The 22,590-nt window shown below is 44.1% G+C and overlaps 1 protein-coding gene across 1 annotated transcript in view; it reads left to right on the plus strand.

The window, feature by feature from the left end:
* The first annotated feature begins 21,582 nt into the window (after positions 1–21,582).
* GPR156 (G protein-coupled receptor 156) overlaps positions 21,583–22,590 on the plus strand; it is a 58,380-nt gene continuing 57,372 nt past the window's right edge. The window contains exon 1 of the mRNA XM_063128420.1: positions 21,583–22,164. Within this exon, the coding sequence (XP_062984490.1) occupies positions 21,583–22,164 (582 nt within the window). The remainder of the gene's footprint in view (positions 22,165–22,590) is intronic.

Genomic DNA, 22,590 nt, shown 5'->3' on the forward strand with positions numbered 1-22,590 from the left:
CCATGGACTATGCTACTTGGAAGATGGACTGCTGGCAAAGGATGGGTTGCACCTCACAAGGACTGGGAAGAATGGGTTTGGACACAGCATGAAGAACTTCATCAGGAGGGCTTTAAACTGAATTCTACAGGGGAGGGAGATGTAAACTTGGAGACAACAATGGGTGATGGCTTATGCACCATAACAGAGAGAACAGCTCTAATAGTGCCCCAAAATACTCTTCACAACAATGTAGGAAAGAAGCCAGACCATAAAGTACATTTAGCGGCTGTTGTCTGGAGCTGCCCCTTTCCAGCATGTAACTCCTCTGCTGAGGGAACTGCACTAGTTGCCTATTCGCTACCGGGCCAGGTTTAAGGTTCTTGTACTTGTGTACAAAGCCCTAAACAACTTGGGACCAGGATACCTGAGAGAGCGCCTTCTCCCTTACCAACCTGCTCGGTCACTGAGGTCATCTGAGGGCCTGCTCCTGGTGGTTCCACATAGATCCATCCTCCGATTGGAATCCACCAGGGGAAGAGCCTTCAGCATGGTGGCCCCCCTCCTGTGGAATTCCCTGCCTCTGGAGGTCAGGCAGGTACCAACCTTGTACTCCTTTCGGTGCCTCCTGAAAATGTCTTTATTCCAAGAAGCCTTTCCTTAATATGCAGCCTTGAATCTGTTTTTGCTCCTTTTAAATTTTGATTTAACTGTTTTATTCTGTTTTTATTTTCATTTTATCTTGTACACCACTCTGAAATTTTTCAGTGGGGAGTGGTATATAAATATTCTAAATAAATAAATAAAATAAATAAATAAATAAAGTACATGGTCTTTGATGTCTATATACTACTGTCCAGAGCATGGGAAACAAACGGAATGAACTTGAACTCTTAACATGTGAAGGCAAATACGACTTGATAGGTATAACTAAAATTTGGTGGGATGACTCCCATGACTGGAATATAGCAATTGAAGGGTATGACTTGTTAAAAAGAAGAAGAAATAGAAAGGGAGGCGGAGTTGCACTGTACGTTAAAAATACCTATCCCTGCACAGAAATACAGGACAATGAGCCTGGGAGCCCACCAAGAGCGTCTGGATTAAAATTAATGGGGCAAGGAATAAAAGGAACATGATGGTCAGAGTTTACTACCGAATACCCAAACAAGGAGAAGACAAGGATGAAAATTTTTATAAGCAAATTGCCAGTCTTTCAAGGAAGAGTGATGTAGTAGCTAGGGGTGTGCACGGACCCCCCGATCCGCTTCTCTTCCAGATCTGCAACTTCCGGATCGGGTCCGCTCCGCTCCACTCCGATCCGCCTATAGTCTGCTCCGGTTCACTGCAAAACTCCAGATCCGGATCGGAGCTCCGCTTTCCCCCCCATAGGCTTGCATTGAAATACAAAAAAACCTACAACTTTTTTTCTGTTAAAGATAAAAACCTCATGTTTGGCACCATGACACCTCATGGACGTATACACACGCATGCCAAGACTCAAGCAAATCCAAGCATCCCCTGATTTTCAGGGATTTTTTGAAAATCGGACACACCATTTTCAGACATGGGATTTGCTCTGACATTTTGATAGATAAAAACTTGGAAGCAGGCACCCTCACAGCTGCCATCTAGATCCACATTTATGGCATTTATTGTTATTTACTGTTTTATACTCTGTACAGCACCATGTACATTGATGGTGCTATATAAATAAATAATAATAATAATAATAATGGCAGGTTTCAAGCAAATCCCATCATCTCCTGATTTTTGGCGGGGCTTTAACCTCTAACGCATCACCCGTAACCCCAATTCACACCCCTTTCGATATCTCCGTCAATTTTCACGTTAGAAACCTCAAACTCGGCACCATGATAGCTTATCCATGTATACACATGCATGCCAAGCCTCAAGCCAATCCAAGCCTCCCCTGATTTTGGGGGAATTTTTGAAAATTGGATGCCCCATTTTCAGACATGGATTTGCTCTGACATTTTGACAGATAAATTTTTTTGAAGTGGGCACCCTCACAGATGCCATCTAGATCCACATTTATGGCAAGTTTCAAGCAAATCCCATCATCCCCTGATTTTTGGCGGGGCTTTAACCTTTTAACTCACCCCAAATCAAGTCCCATGTTAGAACTATGTCAATTTTCATGTTAGAAACCTCAAGTTCGGCACGATGACACCTCATGGATGTATACACACACATGCCAAGACTCAAGCCAATCCAAGCCTCCCCTGATTTTTGGGGAATTTTTGAAAACCGGACACCCCAGTATCTCAGGGATTTAAAGCTGCAGACAGCTCAATGGGGCCATTTCAAAGGAAATCCCAACATGCCATGAATTGGGGAGTAGATAAACCTAAATATGAATCTTCTTCCACACTTGAAAAATTTATTTGGAACTTCAAAAAGTCTAAGTAAGCGCAGGAAGGACTTATCCCCTGAGTCAAAGCAAGACACACACAAACCATCCCTGTGAGGCGGGCAGGGGAGGAGGGAGGGAAGGCAGGCAGGCAGCAGACATTTCTGGTGGCACAAGGAAGTGCAGCAAGGATGGCTTGTTTCTTTCTAAGCCAGCAGTAATGCATTGCAAACCAACCCTGCGAGGCGGGCGCAAGGAGTGAGCAAAGGATGGCTTATTTCTTTCTAAGCCAGCAGTAACGCATTGCAAACCATCCCTGCGAGGTGGTCACAGAGGAGGAGGACAGGCGGGCAGAGAGCCAGGCAGAGATATTCCATAGATCTAGTATGGGGGAGTCAGTCCTGGCAGATGCCCCACCACTGCAGCACCCCGGGGGGAAGGCAGGCAGGCAGCAGACATTTCTGGGGGCGCAAGGAAGTGAGCCAAGGATAGTTTCAAAGCCAGTAATGCAAACCATCCCTGTGAGGCGGGAGCAGCACAGAGAGATGTCTTTTCTTTTGCATCCCATAACTAGGAGGCTAGGAGGATAAGAGTAAAGCTTTGTGATCCTTGCTTCAGAGTTGATTGACTGCACTGTGCTCACAGCCATTATTAAACAACAACAACAATAGTAGTTAATAATAGCAGTACTAATTAATATTAATAGCAATAATAATAACAACAACAACAACAATAAGGAGTTGAACCACAATGAAAGCCTGCCTGACTTCACTGAAGAGGAAAAGCCAGGAGAGCTTGGGTTATGGGGTGTAAATATAAAATGGAATAAATAAATAAATAAACAAACAAACAAAGGAGGGGTGGAATTAAAAGCAGCAGTGTTGCTGAATAAACAAGAAGAATTTTTTTAAAAAGGCTATGTCTGTTTACCAGTAAGAGGAAAGTGGACGTGCCCAGGGGGAGGGGGATATGCGAATTTGTGACTGGCCCTAAGTAAGTACCAGTCTTAAGAAGCTACCTGTCACTTCAACTCATGATAGGCATTAGTCTCCACTGGTTACTCTTTGGAGGGCTCTGATGACCCTCCAAGGGCAGGACACAGTGTGTGTGCACTGGGCACGTCCACATGCCCTAGGGGACCTCATCCCCTTGCACCACATCTATTCAGTTGTTCACCAAGGTTAGGGTGGGTAGCAGTGCTGTGTTTCCTATCTGTTATTTATTTGCTTAGTATATGATTTCAGGTTGTGTTTGTGCATTTGGTGGGGCTACTGTTTTAAAAAACACTGGGAAAAGTCCGTTCAGACTAAGAAAGAGAAGTTTCCCAGTATCCCAAGTTAGCAAGTATCCCGTTTTGCCTATCCCCTCCTCCAACTTTGGGAACATGTGATCATGAATCGGCCTCTCAGCACTTCAAAAAGGTACCTCTCCCGCTTTTTTACCCTATTTTTAAAAAAAGTATAGCAAGTGAACCGCACCATGCAGAGAGCTGAGAGTAGGCTCAAAATGACCCCCAGCCATGACTCTCTAAGCACACGAACTTTCAGAAAGATAGCTTTAAAAACAACACAGTTATCCCCTATTCTTTTCCACAATGCAATCCTATGGGCGAAATGATCCAAAATGGCTGGCGGAGTGCTCCGCGAAAAGAAGCGCTTCTCCTATGGCCGCTTCTCTTCACCATGCTTCTAAGGGTCCGCGATCCGCTTCTACTCCACCTCTGGGCAAGGCGAGCAGGCCAATTCACTTCTGATTCTCCGATTCTAATCGGAGCGGAGCACACCTCTAGTAGATGGGGGACTTCAACTACCCCAATATCCGTTGAGAGACAAATTCTGCTAAAAGTGCCCCCTCCAAGAAATTCCTGACATGTGTGACTGATAACTTTCTCCTACAGAAAGTTTAGGAAGGAACTACAGGATTGTTACAAAGTAGCTTCTGTGAGCAGTACTGACTCCACTTTGAAGCAGCCAAAACCCCACCTGCAGCAGGAATGAGACTGAGAGCATTCACACAAAGATAGATCAAGTAATCATTTTCTGATAGACTTCTTCAAATGCATCCCCCAGAGAAAAAGGTGGGGGTAAAACTAAGCGGAATAGGAATGCTGGATGGCAAGATACCTGGTCATACACATGCTAATGCAGCCCTGTTGCTGAACCCAGCCTGAACACATGTCTTTAAAGCAATCATTATTGTGTAAAGTCATCTTTTGTAAAGAGAATATTGTCAGCAAGTACAGCCATCATCCCCAATCACCCTCTTTTGTTATGTCTCTCTCCCATAGCAAGTAGCATCACTTCCAGTGTTTCTGAGCAGTGATGTCACTGCCTTTCTTTAGATCGTATAAAAGCCCTCAGGTTTTAGAGAAGATAGGCTGGCTCTCTCTCTCTTTTACCAGAAGCACAAGGCATTATGACCAAATCCTGCTTGCGAGAGCAAGCTGCCTGCCCTATCCAAGGTTCCCTGTATTCTTTTCCTCTTCACCTGAGACCAGGAGTTGCAACGCTCCCCAGTTCATGTCTACAGGAAAAGGCTCCAGCCCAAGGAAAGGTATATTAACTTTAGAGATTCCCTCTACTCTTTCCCCTGCTGTATGTGTATGCCCTTAAGTCTCAGAAAGTCTATTTTTCAGTCTTGAAACTACTTCTTAAGCCTCCACTTGCTCAGCTAATTTCCTCAAAACTAGCTTGTGCATTTGTACCTGTTTCAACCTCAATAAATGTGCCATTGTGGTGTTATCCTCTTCAGTAGTGTAGATTTCTTGAGTAAGAATCGCCTTACTTAGCCACAGACGCTCTATTGCCAATGTCAAAAGATTCCTTATAAGCGGGTGTAGGTCTCGTTAGAACGTGTGTAAGTTTGTAAAAGGGTCTGATGAGAGCATATCACCTAACACTATCCTTGACTTGATACTGACCAATAGGGATGAATTAGTGGATAAAGTGGCAGTTATGGGAACTCTGGGGGAAAGTGACCACATTATACTTGAATTCTTGATTTTTAAGGAAGCAAAAGCTGAGTGTAGCCATATGCCTATACTGGATTTTAGGAAAGCCAATTTTAAGAAACTCAGAACTATGATAAGTAAGGTCCCACGGCAAATGAGCCTAATGAGAAAAGGAGTGCAAGATGGGTGGGAGTATTTTAAAAACGAACTTTTAAAGGCACAACTACAAACCATTCCAAGAAAAAAAAAAGATAGAAGACAACAGAAGAAACCAACATGACTCCACAAAGAGCTTAGAGATGACCTGAAAATGGCTATTTCTATGCTTCTATTAATGCAGCTATTTTGGACTGCATTAATAGAAGTATAGCTTCCAAATCACGGGAGGTACTAGTTCCCCTCTATTCAGCAGTGGTTAGGCCTTATCTTGAGTATTGCAGCCAGTTCTGGGCACCGCACTATTATTATTATTATTATTATTATTATTATTATTATTATTATTATTATTCTCACTCATGGCTGTTTTTCTAGACGGACATGACGGACATTGCCAAGCCATACTGTCTTTTACTGATACAGGAATTTCTTGACTATTGAGCATGTTTTACGTATGACTGCTTTCTGGATGTTGGTGTGGATGTGTTTTGGTAGGCCCAATTTCTGAAGGTTTTCTGAATAGTTTTTTTTTATGTGATGTCAGTGACTGATGTGACTAATGGAATAATTATGATGTTTTCCTTTTGCCACAGTTCTTTAACATCCATAGCCAGTGGTGTACATTTCCCTCTCTTTTCCTCTCCCTTTCCTGCAACATTGTTGTCATTAGGTATTGCTATCTCAATGAGGAATGTTTTTCTTTTTTGTCTATAACTCTTATGTCTGGTCTGTTGCAGGGTATCGTTTTGTTTGTATGAATTGTTCTGTCCCAGTATATTTTATGATCTGCATTTTTAAAGATTGTTTCAGGTGAGTCTGTATAGACTGTAGGATGACCCTATGAAATGGAGGACAGGGCTCCTGTATCTTTAACAGTTGCATAGAAAAGGGAATTCCAGCAGGTGTCATTTGTATATATGGAGAACCTGGTGAAATTCCCTCTTCATCACAGCAGTTAAAGCTGCAGCAGATATACTAGAGTGACCAGATTTAAAAGAGGACAGGGCACTTGCAGCTTTAAATGTTGTGATGAAGAGGGAATTTCACCAGGTTCTCCATATATACAAATGACACCTGCTGGAATTCCCTTTTCAATACAACTGTTAAAGATACATATGGTCACCCTAATAGTATGGTTTAGGATGTTTGATGATGTTGAATTTGATGATCAGTTGGTGAATTATTTTTGTAGCTGTATTCATAGAATCATAGAATAGCAGAGTTGGACGGGGCCCACAAGGCCATCGAGTCCAACCCCCTGCTCAATGCAGGAATCCACCCTAAAGCATCCCTGACAGATGCTTGTCCAGCTGCCTCTTGAAGGCCTCTATTGTGGGAGAGCCCACAACCTCCCTAGGTAACTGATTCCATTGTCGCACTACTCTAACAGTCAGGAAGTATTTCCTGATGTCCAGCTGGAATCCGGCTTCCTTTAACTAGAGCCCGTTATTCCGTGTCCTGCACTCTGGGAGGATTGAGAAGAGATACTGGCCCTCCTCTGTGTGACAACCTTTTAAGTATTTGAAGAGTGCTATCATGTCTCCCCTCAATCTTCTCTTCTCCAGGCTAAACATGCCCAGTTCTTTCAGTCTCTCTTCATAGGGCTTTGTTTCCAGACCCCTGATCATCCTGGTTGCCCTCTTCTGAACACGCTCCAGCTTGTCTGCATCCTTCTTGAATTGTGGAGCCCAGAACTGGATGCAATACTCTCGATGAGGCCTAACCAGGGCCGAATAGAGAGGAACCAGGACCTCACGTGATTTGGAAGCTATACTTCTATTAATGCAACCCAAAATAGCATTTGCCTTTCTTGCAGCCATATCGCACTGTTGGCTCATATTCAGCTTGCGAACTACAACAATTCCAAGATCCTTCTCATTTGTAGTGTTGCTGAGCCAAGTATCCCCCATCTTGTAACTGTGCATTTGGTTTCCTAAATGTAGAACTTGGCATTTATCCCTATTAAATTTCATCCTGTTGTTTTCAGCCCAGCACTCCAGCCTATCAAGATCACTTTGAAGTTTGTTTCTGTCTTCCAGGGTATTAGCTATCCCACCCAATTTTGTGTCATCTGCAAATTTGATCAGTGTTCCCTGCACCTCCTCGTCCAAATCATTAATAAAAATGTTGAAGAGCACTGGGCCCAGGACTGAGCCTCTCCCCAGTTTGAGAAGGTTCCATTGATAAGTACTCTTTGAGTTCGATTCTGTAGCCAACTGTGAATCCACCTAATAGTTGTTCCATCTAGCCCACTTTTAGCTAGTTTGTTAATCAGAATGTCATGTGGTACTTTGTCAAAAGCTTTGCTGAAGTCAAGATATATGTTGCCCACAGCATTCCCACGGTCCACAAGGGAGGTTACCTTATCAAAAAATGAGATCAAATTAGTCTGACAGGACTTGTTCTTGACAAATCCATGTTGGCTTCTAGTAATCACTGCATTGATTTCAATGTGTTTACAGATTGACTTCTTTATAATCTGCTCCAGAATTTTCTGAGGCAAAGTAGGAATTGAGCACTTCTGCCTTTTCTTTGTCATCTGTTATCAATTTGCCATCCTCATTAAGCAGTTGAACCACCATTTCTTTCCTCTGTCTTTTACTACTCACATATCTGAAGAAAGCCTTTTTATTGCTTTCAGCATACCTCGCTAATCTCAGCTCATTCTGAGCTTTAGCCTTCCTGACGCCATTTCGGCACTTCTGCGCCACTTGTCTGTACTCTTCTTTTGTAGCCTGGCCTTCCTTCCACTTTCTATAGGTATCCCTTTTTGTTTTCAGGTCATCTCTAAGCTTTTTGTAGAGCCACATTGGTTTCCTCTGGTCTTCTATCTTTTCTCCTTGTTGGAATTGTTTGTAACTGCGCCTTTAAAATTTCCTTTTTTAAATACTCCCACCCATCCTGCACTCCTTTTCTCATTAGGCTCATTTGCCATGGGATCTTACTTATCATTGTTCTGAGTTTATTAAAATCAGCTTTCCTAAAATCCAGAGTACATGTATGGCTACACTCAACTTTTGTCTCCTTCATAATCAAGAATTCAAGTATGATGTGGTCACTTTCCCCCAGAGTTCCCGTAACTGCCACTTTATTTATTTATTTATTTATTTATTTATATAGCACCATCAATGTACATGGTGCTGTACAGAGTACACTTTATCCACTAAGTCATCCCTATTGGTCAATATCAAGTCAAGGATTGCCGATCCTCTAGTTCCTTCCTCCACTTTCTGTAGGAGAAAGTTATCACCCACACATGTCAGGAATTTCTTGGAAGGGCCGCTTTTGGCAGTATTGGTCTCCCAACAGATATCAGGGTAATTGAAGTCCCCCATCACTACTACATCACACTTCCTTGAAACACTGGCAATTTGTTTCTCAAAAGTTTCATCCTCGTCTTCTCCTTGATTGGGTGGTCGGTAGTAGACTCCGATTATCATATTCTTTTTATTCCTTGCCCCATTTATTTTAATCCAGATGCTCTCGATGGGGCTCCCAATCTGATCCGCCTGTATTTCTGTGCAGGGATAGGTATTTTTAACATATAGTGCAACTCCACCTCCCTTTCTATTTCTTCTGTTCTTTTTGAACCAGTTATATCCTTCAATTGCTATATTCCAGTCATGGGAGTCATCCCACCAAGTTTCAGTTATACCTATCAAGTCGTATTTGCCTTCATGTAATAAGAGTTCAAGTTCGTTCTGTTTGTTTCCCATGCTCTGGGCATTAGTACATAGACATCGAAGACCATGTGTTTTATAGTCTGGCTTTGTTCCTACATTGTTGCGGACACTATTTTGGGGCACTATTGGAGCTGTTCTCTGTACTGTGGTGCCTTGGCCTTCATCCATTGTTGCCTTGAGGTTTACGTCTCCCGCCCCCGTAAGATTCAGTTTAAAGCCCTCCTGATGAAGTTCTTCATGCTGTGGCCGAACACATTCTTTCCAGCCCTTGTGAGGTGCAACACATCCCTTGCCAGCAGTCCATGTTCCAAGTAGCGTAGCCCGTGGTCCCAGAATCCAAAACTCTCACGTCAGCACCACCTTCGTAGCCAGTCGTTCATCCGGAGTATTTTTCTTTCCCTTTCTAATCCTCTTCCAAGTACTGGGAGGATGGATGAGAAAACTACCTGGGCCCCAAAGTTCTTCAGTTTCCTTCCCAGAGCTTCATAGTCTGAAATAATTTCTTCGTAGCTCTGCTTGGCAACATCATTTGTTCCCACATGGATGAGAAGAAAGGGGTATGTGTCCGTGGACTTTATGAGTTTCGGTAACCCTTCAGTCACATCTCTAATCTGTGCTCCAGGGAGACAGCACACCTGGCGAGTCCATGGGTCTTCATGACATACTTGGGTTTCAATCCCACGCAGCAGGGAGTCTCCCACAATGACTACTCTTCTCTTCTTCTTGGTTGACCTACCTTCTGCCTCTTGTTCATTGTTGCACGGTGTCTGCTGTACTTTTTCCTCTGCAAACTGTCCTTCAGACTCATCCTCCAGAAGCTGAAAGCAGTTGCTTAACTCTAATGGTTCCACCGGTGCAGAATGCCTTTACTTTGTCCTGTCCTCTCTGAAGGTACACAACTATATGTCTTAAGGGAAAATAAGATTTTTTTGGTTGGTTTTTTGTTTGTTCGTTTGTTTTGTGGGTGGGTGGGTTTCTCTTTATGTTTTTCTTTGTTTCCCCCCCTCTTTTTTTTCTTAGAGACCTCCCCCTTGGCCTCCCCTGCCAAACTCCCCCTGTCAAACTCCTGTTTGCTCTTCCTGTTCGCTCGCTCTGTGGAAACTGGCTTGCTTTTCTAGCTTCTACTTGAGCTGGGCCAGCTACTCTTCCCTGCTTCTGCTCAGCTCCAAGTCAGGAAACAGAATGAGGTCACTGGGAGGCCAACAACAATCAACAGCAATCAGGCCACTGATTGCTGAGTTCAAAGTACAATCAGCAATCAGGCCACACCCCCTTCAGGTCCTGCAGCAACTCTCCACACCGACCCTCTTCACTCAGCACTCAGGAGCACATGGCAAGCTCACGGCCTCTTTGAATTGGCAGGCTCCTGGATTTCCTTGAGGCTTCTCTTGTTCCCCTTTCCTTGGTCTCCTCTTCCCCTACACTCCCCCTGTCAAACTCATGTTTGCTCTTCCTGTTCGCTCGCTCTCTGTTCGCTCACTCTCTGGGAACTGGCTTGCTTTTCTAGCTTCTACTTGAGCTGGGCCAGCTGCTCTTCCCTGCTTCTGCTCAGCATTGTGTCTGTTTGTATAGTCCATTCCTGCCCAAGTCTTACATCCTCCTATTACATGGTTTATTGTTACTTGGAATTGATGACATTTCCTACATAAATCTGTTGTTACACGGTTATCTTTTATGATGTATTTTTGGTAGTTCTTGGTTGCTATAACTTGATCCTGTATAGGTATTATGAATCCTTCTGTTTCAAGAAATAGCTCGCCCTTCCTGAGCCATTTCTACAATTGTTCTTTGTTTATTTGTGGGTTCTGTATTATGTTGTAATGCTTCCCATGTAGTGGCCATTTTTCTTTTTTCTCTGCAAGTGTTTATGGTTTTACTTGGTCTTCATTTTGTAGTGCTAGGCTGAGTGGAGTGTAATTTTTATCTGCTTTTAATATGGCATTATGAATGGGGGTATTTTTAGTATGAAAGAATTCTCTGAGTGATTTTATCTGTTTAGCATGAATTGTGCCAATGTCCAGCAGGCCTCTTCCTCCTTCTTTCCTGCTGATTGTTATTCTTTCAGTGCATGAATTGGGATGGAGCACGAAGTGTTTCAGGAGTTCAGTGCGATTAAGTCTGTTTATTTCTTCAAGTTCACTGTGTGACTAGTGTATGATTCCAAAAGAGTATGAGAGGATGGTTATTGCATAGGTGTTGATGGCTTTGAAAATGTTATAAGAGCTGAGTTTGGATTTTAGGATTTGTGAATGCGGATTTTAAGCTCCATCCAACGAGCGTTTTATTGTATACTCGTTACTGAGCACTCACAGAGTTTGCTCAGGTCCCTCACATGATGTCATCTGCTTCCCACGTGCCTTCCAGCCCTTCTGGCCTTCCTTTCACACCAAAAACACCCTGGTTAAGTCCAATGTATTTTTAAACTCTGAATTGCTGCTCTCTCCCGCTGTGTGCAGGAGAAGCAGCAAACTCAATGGGCCTCGTGCTTGTTGGGTACTTCCTCTTTTGAAAGAGGCAGTAACCGAGGAATGAAAACACGGGTGGAGAAGCAACGGTAGGGAGCAACGGTAGGGAGCGTGTTAACCCCCAGTGTGATGGAGCCTTTTATATTGCTTGTGTGGGATGGACTCGAAAGCTGTTTTATAGTCTATGTAGCGGGTGTAAAGGTTTCTCTGCTATTTTTCTGTTTGCTTCACAATTACACTGTCTATTATTAACTGTTATTTGCATCCTCTGCTGTTCTTTTTACATCCTTTTTGTTCTTCTGTGAATATATTGTGTTGGGTAAGATATGCTTCAATTTTCTGTGTGAGTGTGGCAGTTATAATTTTGAAGAGTGTTGGGAAGCATGTTATGGGTCTATAGTTAGATGGGTTTGGGGTAGCTGGAATTTTTGGTTTAATGTTGGTTTTGCCTTCGGTAAGAAATGTAGGGAATAGGTGTGGGTGTTCTATGACTGCATTGATCAGTTGAGCAAGGTATTCATGTGTTCATGTAAACAGTTTGTACCAAAAATTTTGAATTTGGTCTGGTCTGGGTGCTTTCCAGTTGTGTGTCCCAATAAATTCCTCCAGGTTTATTGTATACTCTGTTTGCTGTGGTAATTCTCACTGTCTTTCTTCTTGTTGTCTCATCCAGTTTGTGTTTTCTTTGTGTTGTATCATTTCTGACCAAGTATTTTTCCAGAATGTGGTTATTTCTTCTTTAAGTTGGGGGTGTAATGTTCTTTCTTGTTTCTTTTAAAGAGACTGTTTTGGGCTTTTCTTTCATGTTGTTATTGTTGCTGCTGCACTTGCTATTACAGAATACACATTGGCATTATTTGTTTGTGTATGCCAAATACTTTTAAATTTTATATATATATATATATCAATCCTAGATAAGTCTATTCAGAAGGAAGTGCACCTCACTAAATTTAATGGGACTTAAATGGGTGTGTGAGAAATGAGTTTCTCCCCTTCCTCCTTCCCCCATTTTGCTTTCAGTGTTAGAGAACCCACTTCTACTACAAATGGCTTCATCTGTGCTGTTACTCAGGATAAATTTGAGGGGAAGGGTTGCTGGGTTGAACTGTTCGTAAATTTGGGCTTATAATCTTTTGTGTTTTGTTATACAATATATCTGAATTACATTGTGAACATGTGGTTTTAAAAATCCTTTCTTTCCTTTTGGTGGTGCACATTAATACATAATCCTGACTAAAAAGTATTTGCTGGGCTGTACTCACTCCCATGCAGGCCCAACCAACCATGATTTAAAAAAATAACCCATGGTCTGCTGTTATGTGCAAACCCGGCCAAAGTCTTGTGTAAGTCCATGGCTCATGCACATAGCAATAAGAACAAAAGAACTTATGAACATAACAACTGAGGTGCTAGATAAAGAATTACAATTAACCAGCCAGCTCCATTTGAGATTTCCATTCCTGGGGACATGGGGAGGCAAAATGTCTGCCTCCCTTGCAGCAAAGTTGTCCAGTGGAATGCACGTCTTTCCCCCTCAAAATAAGAATAGAACTGGAGGTTCTATTCTGCAGGGTAATAAGAGAAGCCATTTTCCTCCAGCAGTAAGCAGGTGTCTTGCATTAGCTGCAACAATAAACAGTAGTTTTTAAATGATAGCATAATCCCACAAAACAATGAGCTGTAATTCACAATGTAGACTGTGATGCAATATTTTTACGTGTACCTGCATGCATAGACATGAGTCCCTAGTTGTGGTGAGATAGCATATAAACAGAAATGAGGAAATGACATTGTAGATCAAGTTGAATACTGCAATATGTGGGAATGTCTTGAAGACATCTTGGGAACCTTCAAAACACAGCACCAAGGCTGCTGAATGCCACAGGCTGTTTAGAATATAGCTGGCCAGTCTTACAACAACTTTGTGCCTTTCTGACTTCACTTCAAAATACTGGAGATCATGATGGCCTTTATTTCTTCGTTTTATTTCTTTGCCCTGCCTGTCAATCCATAAAGATCCCAAAGGCAGTTTACACTATTTATAATATTGATTAGATATTATAAATACTGCTTCTACCCTTTCATTGCCCTGCAGTAGCATTTCTTTCTACAAACTGTACACTGACACAACCAGGAATGTTCCGTTCAAAATATTATATCCTTGCATCTAGCCCAACTCTTTATTTGGGCTCATGGCACTGTTATGTTTACTTCCCCTATGCCAATAACAGCCAATATATGAACAAATTAATAAAGAACTGGGGGCAACATGCCTGACCAAAATGAAGCATTGTGCTAGACACAATGGTAGGATGTTTTGGAGGCTACATTCTCCTGATTGTATCAGTCTGTGATTTGGTGGTGGCCTAAAGCTTAGTTTGAGGTATACACATCTGGACAACCATCTGTCAGGTATGCTTTAGTGTGGATTCCTGCATTGAGCAAGGGGGTTGAACTTGATGGCCTTATAGGCACCTTCCAACTCTTCTATGATTCTACCTATCAGAAACCTTTGTGTAGCACTTCTATCTTTTTTTCTTCATGGATTTTCTGTAATAAGAAAAAAGACAGAAGAAACAGTGGGAAAACATGAGAGGGCATAAGTGGAAGATGGCAATCACTTGACCCCCAGGAAAATTCTGTGAAAGCATGCAGAGTGTCTTAAATCCAAACCATAGTGCTGAGCCAGATGTGATGCTAGAGTGTCTTGCAGAGGACTCTCTCCTGGAAGTATGGATAGTTTAATCTTAGTTTGGGTGCATTCACCCTCAGTTTGTTGCTATATCAACTGGGGTCATCATGCTTTAAAGAGTGCTATGCAAAAATAACCAGTTTGATTGAAAATAATTCTTGTGGCTCTCAAAGCGGGCAGTCCCTTGGTCACGCAGATATATGACATGGGTTAGCCAATATCTTATTTGGGGGTGCAAGCCAAGCAAATTGTGAATCAATTCCTTATTGAGGCTGCTCATTCAGCTCTGTTTCGATTTTCGAGCTGGAATCTTAGAACAAACTTCAGCCTCGCCTTGTGGCTCAGGTTTCTAGCTTGGCTCTCCCCAACCCGCGTCTGCTCCATCGACGCCTCAGCTCCGAAGGACATGCGGGAAGCACACACACACACCTCATTCAGACCTTCCCGTTCTGGCCGAGACTCGCTATTCCCAGATGGGCGGTTCCAGACCCTTTGCTGAGCTGGTGCACCCCCTGCGTTGAATTGCAAGACCGGCTGTGGGAGGCATTTCTTGGAAGCAAGCAGAGCGCTACAGCTGTGAGAAAGGGCTGGGCAGAAGCGCCAGGAAGAGCACCCCCCTCCCCCCGTGCCTGATCTTCGCCACTACTGGCAAGGAGGTAGGTAAGTTCAATTGCGCTTGCAGTGCCTGGTCAAGAGGTAGGGGTGGGACGCACTCAAGGAAGGGGGCGCAGTAAAGGATTTCCCCCACCTTAACCCAGCTGCCACCTGAGGCAAGAGAGAGCACATGCATCGTTGTGTCAGGCCCCCTTCCCCTTCCTTCTCTCTCTCTTTTTCATATTTTATTTTATTTTAATTTGCAAACATGACAATTAGAAAAACCGAAGTGGAAGCCTCTAATAGAGAAGCAGGAAAAATAAGAAAGGGGAACATGCCCTAATGCATTTCCATACATAATAACATTTTTACAACCCTTAATAAAGAAAAAATGAATAATAATTATAATACAAATAATTATGGTACAGATAGTTATTGAAGCAAAAACATTTCAAGTCTCGGATTCCCATACCTATTATTCCAAAACCGAACAAAACATGCCCACCTGTCCATATACTCTGTGCCTCTTAAAATTCCTTCTCTCCTTTTTATATAGTCAGTCAGCTTATCTATAACTGCAAGTTCCAGACATTTACTCAGCCATTCATTTTCTGCTGGAGATTGTGCCACCTTCCACCTTCTGGCCCAAATGATCTTAGCTGCGATTATCATTATTTAACCAAGGACTTTACCAGGGATTTTGTCAGGAATAATCTGAAAAATTATCAACATCAAGGATGGTCTTAATGGGTGACCAATTATATCTGCAATGGTTCGAGTTATCTGAGACCAATATATTGAGGCAAGAGGGCAATCCCACCACATATGTTTAAGATTAGCATTAACTACATGGCACTTCCAATACTTAAAGTAATTAACAGACTGTATTTTATTTAAACGTTCTGGTGTTAGGTACCATCTTAATATTAATTTATACTGGGATTCCTGAACTGAGAGTGAATAAGAGCTCTTATTAATCAATCCCCAAATTTTTAGCCACATTTCCTCTGAGATAGGTCTTCCTAGATCTCTCTCCCACCTTTTCCTTGAGATAGGTTCCTTAATTATCAAATCCAGTAATATTTTATAATTCACTGATAACAATTTTCTCCCACCTGTGACTGTCTTCTCCCAGTTTGTTAGTTCCCTAAGAATCAACCTTGGGCCCAGTAAATTAATCAAAAAATTCCTTACCTGAAAATACTGGAACCAAGGTGGAGTCCATCCTGACGTTTTAAGTGAAATTTCCTGCCTGATCAATAATCTTCCTTGCTTAATAAGATCGCCTAATCTTGAGATTCCTTCAGCTTCCCAATTATGAAGATCCTCTAACTGAGCATTGCTATGCAAATTTGGGTGCTTTATAATTGAAGTCCATGGTGAAACTCCCCCTTCCCCTTCCTTTTACCGGGTTGCGCCCCCACGCCCTTCCCACCGCCCCGTTTCCTTGCCACTGAGGCGTTCCCCCCTCTCCTTACCACTACCACATCATTGTTGCTTATTGCCCATTCAAGACACACCAGAATACTTTGCATTACAACAGGGATCACTCACCGCATATGTTGCTGCTGGGGAAATCCACCCCTCTACCCACGCGCCCACACATATACCCAGCTAGGCTGAGGATTGCCACTAAGCTCAGAGGAAAGAGGAAACCCCCAGGAAGGTGGCAGGTGGTACCGTTGTCTGATCAGGGTGCTTCAGGCCGAGGAGCCCCAGGTCCACTGAGCCACTGGTGGGCGAGGCGGAAGTTCCATTCAATGAGCCGCTATTTCCCCCTGCTCAGTCTTCTAAAACACAAACACACAAACCCCCCAAGTATTTCATTGATGCTACAGCACTTATTCATTTAAGCAAGATTAAGCACTTCCCAAGCCACAGGCCTGCTCTCGCTCTCTCCCGCCCCCGCCCCCCCGGTGTGTAATTCCACTTTCATGGAGGACGGGAGAGGAAAGGAGTCAGGGGCCGGTTTCTCAGAGAACAGTTCCTCATCTCATGTTTTCCCCTGCTGCCTTCTCATGTGCACACATCTATTCAAGAGAGGCACAGCAAACAGGGGGAAGTTTCTGCTGGCTGACAACCATGATGACTTGTAGCGCTCCCAGTCAAAAGATATGGTGCAGCTATCCCATCTCCCCCTCCCCTTAATGGATATTTTGTGGAAAGAAAAGAGGGAAGTAGTGGGGAAACACAGGAATAGAAAATGACCTTGCCTGTTCTCCCCCACCTCATAACATTCTGTGGATGAGGAAGAGCAATTGCATGACAAAAGCCTCATCTGGAAGCACCTGCCATCATGGCCCAGCAGAGTTACTCCACATCCATCCACCCTCTCAAGAGAGTGTTTCAAGGCCTTGATGGATTTTTCACCTAGAAAATCACTTCCATCCGCTCTGACTTGGACACTACTGTTCTTGTGCTCAAATACAACATATTCCCAGGGTTATCTGCTTGCGCTTGGGGAGAAACCAGTTATTGTAGCCTGGGATTTTGATAATGTGCTTGGAGGAATGTGGCCTCTTACTTCTATGCTTGACCCTTGCCTATCTGGGCTAATAGGGAGTGTGCAGTGGGGCTCAGGAGGTAGTTAATGCTGTGCAGAGAAACCGGGGCGGGGGGGCTTGAAAGAAGCAGATATTGATATGTATTTACTAGCTGATATAGCCTATTTCTTCAATTCTAAGACACACTTTCTCCCCCATATAAACATCTCTAAAAATGGGGTGCATCTTAGAATCGCGGGTGTGTCTTAGGGTTTTTTCCCCTGTTGGTGGTACTGAAATTAGTGTGCGTCTTACAATCGATGGTGACTTACAATCGAAGAAATACGGTACCCGGCATTGCTTGGGCCCCCTAAGACATACGTCTGTGAGGTAATCATCTTAAAGTAAGCTGGTGCTAGGCCTGTGAGGTAACTTTAAAATGAATTAAATTCTTTTCTCCCTCCCCCCCAACTCTCTCTCACCCCTGATGCAGGCCAGGGCTGCCTTGGTCTGCTCAACCAACTTCTGCTTGGGGCTCTTGGCAGGTTCCAGGAAGCCTCCGAGGATGGCTGGGGCGAACGCCTGTGCCTGCCTCGGCCTGTGCTTCTCGCCCACCAAGTGCTCCAGTAGGAGGCTGCACTGAAGCAATGGGGCTGGCAAGCCTGGCTGGCTGGTCCAGGCTGCACTGCGCAATCAATGCCCGTAGGTTGGCCATGAGGGAGCCAGCTGGGTGACTGAGTGATGGTTAGCTCAGTCGTTGCTAGCGGTGATGGGGTGGAAGCTGCACCCTCTCACTCCTGATGGTGCCTAGTGACCGAGGCAGCTGGCCCTGGGCACTCTCCCTTCAGGCCCAGGATGGCAAGCCACTTCCAGATAATTGCTGCCAAAGCCTGGTAAGTCTTTCAAGGCATGATGGGAGTTGTAAGTGCAAGCCTAGCTCCCTGAATAACATGCTAAACTTTGAACACCATCTGAGGTGTGGTGGGAGACAACTGGAGACCAGGCCTACTTAGCTGTGGCACAATGCTTATGGATTTCTTTGTCCCAGGCAGGTTTGCCTAGTGACTGCATTAATAACTTTCCAGTGCCAAGTGAATTGTTTTATTTATTTATTTTCATTTTCAAAGGCCTTTTAACTTGATGAGATTTTATGCTGTCTCTCCCCCATCCCACCCCTGTTATAACTAAACCACAATGTTCCAAGATGCAGGAATTACTGAATAAAGTTTATGTAAATGCCTGACTATCCAATTGGAACAGAAGAGTGAATGGTGATAGCTGATGTAGAATGGAATGGTGGGTGGAGTTAGTGGCAGGATTTGATGATCCTTATCATAGATACATCATCGAAAGTAAACTCCCAATTAGAGCAATCCTTAAAAGAGCAGAGAAGAAATTATGATCGTTCCAACTCATGGGAGACAGAACAAAAACTTGCAGCTCTAGATAAAGAACTAAAACTCTAGATAAGGAACTAATGGAGAGCTGAAAGCTTTCAAATACAAAAAAAAATCCAGAGAAATGAGAATGACTACACTACAAATAAAGTATATCCCTGGCTTCACAAAAAGCCGAAATGAGTGATCTTTTCCCTGCGTGCGGATACCTCGAGATCATGCTCTAAGTGGGAATCCCGTACCAGTGAATCTGATTCAGTACAATCCTCTCATACATCATCTTTTTTGGAAGACAGAGAAAATCACAGATGGGAGTTCCCTTCCAGCAGACACAGAAAAAGAACAACAAGATATGGCTCACGTCCCAGATGGTCCAAAAGAAGATGCTAGTCATTAATCTCTCTAGCAAAACACTCTCCCCTGCAGAGCTACATGTTTTGAATAAAGGACTTTGTTTTGTAACCACCCCTCAACATGATTCAGTACAGACAAGAATTCCGGTTACACCATTATTTTGGGACCAGTGTTTTCTAGATTCACAGACACCAACACATGCTTCAGACTAGGGCTGTGCACTGCCTTGGATTGAAATTCCGAATCCGAAGCAGATCGGAGTGATTCAGACCCCTCCAAAAAAGATCCAAGGTGGTTCAGATTGGTACGAATCTATTTGGATCGATTTGGAGATTCTAACGCCATTTTAAGTTCAGGCATGTTTTTCCCCCCCATAGACTTTCATTGTGATTTTTAAATGCCTATAACTTTTTTATTTTTAAAGATAAAAACATGAAACTTGGTGACCTTAGAGATGGCATCGTGTTTGTTATGTGTTGAAATTTTCAGACAGATCTGTGCAGCGGTTTGGTCACAATGAATTTTTTTAAAAGTTACAAAAATGGAGGGAGGTGAAGGAGTTTGTGGAGGGTGATTGACAGGTTCATCTCCCAGTCATGCTGAACACTCCACTTCGGTATCCCCCAATCCTGCTCAAGTTTCCAGCAGCCTCCAATCGCAATGCTGGAGGAGGGCTTAAGGAAGGAGAGACTGAGGAGACTCTGTTTTTCTGGCTCTTTGTGGGTAGAGCGTTGCTCAGAGAAGGAGTGTTCTGTGTAGCTGGGTGTTAGGAGAGTTACTTATTAGGATTTTTGAGTGGTGGAGTTCTGTTTTGGTCTTCTTCTTTTTCTTTAGCTTTCCCTGGCTGCTGGGCCCTCCTTCCTACTCAAGTCATGGACCAGTCCCACATGGCGGTGGAGATTACGGAGGCCATGAACTTCTGTAATGGTGGAGGAGTGGCTGGCCAGGCACCAGCTCACCCACGGTTACATGGTCATGGACAGGGGAGCCAACATGGTGAAGGCAGTGCGTGATGGCAGATTTGAGGACATCCGCTGCATCGCACATGTCTTCAACCTCATAGTGAGGGATGGCCTTGGAATGGGCAACAAGGACAATCATAGAATCATAAAATCATAGAATAACAGAGTTGGAAGGGGCCTACAAGGCCATCGAGTCCAACCCCCTTGCTCAATGCAGGAATCCACACTAAAGCATCCCTGACAGATGGTTGTCCAGCTGTCTCTTGAATGACTCTAGTGTGGGAGAGCCCACAATCTCCCTAGGTAACTGATTCCATTGTTGTACTACTCTAACAGTCAGGAAGTTTTTCCTGATGCCCAGCTGGAATCTGGCTTCCTTTAACTTGAGCCCGTTATTCCGTGTCCTGCACTCTGGGAGGATCGAGAAGAGATCCTGGCCCTCCTCTGTGTGACAACCTTTTAAGTATTTGAAGAGTGCTATCATGTCTCCCATCCATCTTCTCTTCTCCAGGCTAAACATGCCCAGTTCTTTCAGTCTCTTGTCATAGGGCTTTGTTTCTAGACCCCTGATCATCCTGGTTGCCCTCCTCTGAACACGCTCCAGCTTGTCTGCGTCCTTCTTGAATTGTGGAGCCCAGAACTGGACACAATACTCTAGATGAGGCCTAACCAGGGCCGAATAGAGAGGAACTAGTACCTCACGTGATTTGGAAGCTATACTTCTATTAATGTAGCCCAAAATAGCATCTGCCTCTCTTGCAGCCATATCGCACTGGTGGCTCATATTCAGCTTGCGATCTACAACAATTCCAAGATCCTTCTCGTTTGTAGTATTGCTGAGCCAAGTATCCCCCATCTTGTAACTGTGCCTTTGGTTTCTATTTCCTAAATGTAGAACTTGGCATTTATCCCTATTAAATTTCATTCTGTTGTTTTCAGCCCAGCACTCCAGCCTATCAAGATCACTTTTTCTTCCAAAAGTGCCACCAGCTTGCACTTGTTGCAGGTGTACGCCATGTTGAGCTCAGTCAGAAAGAGGAACATTGCACACCCTTTGCAGGTCACCACCTCTAGGGACTCCTTTCCATCCATATTGTCTATTTCTCACTCCCCTGACCGGAGTCCGTAATCTCCTGGAGAGTTGTTGAAAGGTGGCTGGGCACTTCCACCACAGCGTGAAGGGTTGTAGGTTGCTACGGGAGAAGCAGGAGGAGTTGGGACTCCCACAGCACTGGCTAGTGCAGGATGTGGCAACACACTGGAACTCCACCTACCTCATGCTTGAGCATATGGTGGAGCAACAGCATGCTGTCCACAAGATGTGCAGGGTCAGGGACATTGGCCTCCAGGCACCACTCATCAGGCAGCAGTGGGATGCTATGTCCCAGCTTGTGGTGGTCCTCAAACTGTTCCTTGACACCACCGAGACCCTGAGCACTAGCTCTGCCCTCCTCAGCCAGGTGATCCTTGTGGCCAGGCATCTCCAGAGACAGATGGGCGAGTTTCTGGATGCCAGGGATTCCGTCACTGGCAAGCACTTCCTGCCAGATGTGCAGGAAGTGGTGACATGGCTGAGGGATGGCCTCGCGCAGAGGATGGAGCCCCTCTTCAAAGACAGGGTGTACATGTTGGCCACCATGTGCGACCCTTGCCTCAAAGATGGGCTTTGTGGGCAGAATTCCAGGATGGGGGGGCTGGAAATCTTGGTGGGGCAAGTTCAGGCAGCATGGGCAAAGAGGCTTGGGCAGACAGAGGCAGAGGAGCAGGACACCCTTTCCCACGACAGCACTCCCTGCACCAACTGCACTCCCAGCAGGAGCACAGGCCAGGACTTTTGGGCGAAGGCATTGCAGGCAGTAGTTGGGCAGAGAGGCAACCAACCCACCCGCCAGGATGCTGCTGCTGCTGCAACAACTGTGCAGTGTTTCCTGGCGGAGTGCATGGAGGACTGCTCCATCGATTTCGTGGCCTACTGGTCATCCCACAGCCATTTTTGGCCCAATCTGGCTCGGGTGGCCAGGGATCATCTCAGCTGCCCACCGACTAGTGTTCCAAGCAAGAGGGTGTTCTCCATGGTGGGTGACGTGTTAACACCCCACCGCTCCTGCTTGGACACTGACTTGGTGGAGCAGCTGGTCTTTCTAAAAGCCAATCTGCCCCTGCTGGGATACCCCACCCTCAAGCCCTCGGGGGAGTAACAGGCACACATCCCTTTCATTCCACCACCCCCCCCCCCCACTTAGTTTGGCAGACTTTTCTCTTTATTTAAGTCAGGCAGGCTCATTATTATTATTATTATTATTATTATTATTATTATTGCTGTTATTGCTTTTATTATTGTTATTATTGTTGTTATTATTAATAATAATATTTTCATTATTATTATTATTATTATTATTATTATTATTATTATTTAATACAGGCAGTTCAGTAACTCAACTCTGGAGGAAGGAATCATACTCCTCTTTCTACCATGCTATTAAGGGGATGCGAAAGCAGCA

The sequence above is a fragment of the Elgaria multicarinata genome, chromosome 6, assembly GCF_023053635.1.
Source record: "Elgaria multicarinata webbii isolate HBS135686 ecotype San Diego chromosome 6, rElgMul1.1.pri, whole genome shotgun sequence".
Taxonomy (NCBI): Eukaryota; Metazoa; Chordata; class Lepidosauria; order Squamata; family Anguidae; genus Elgaria; species Elgaria multicarinata.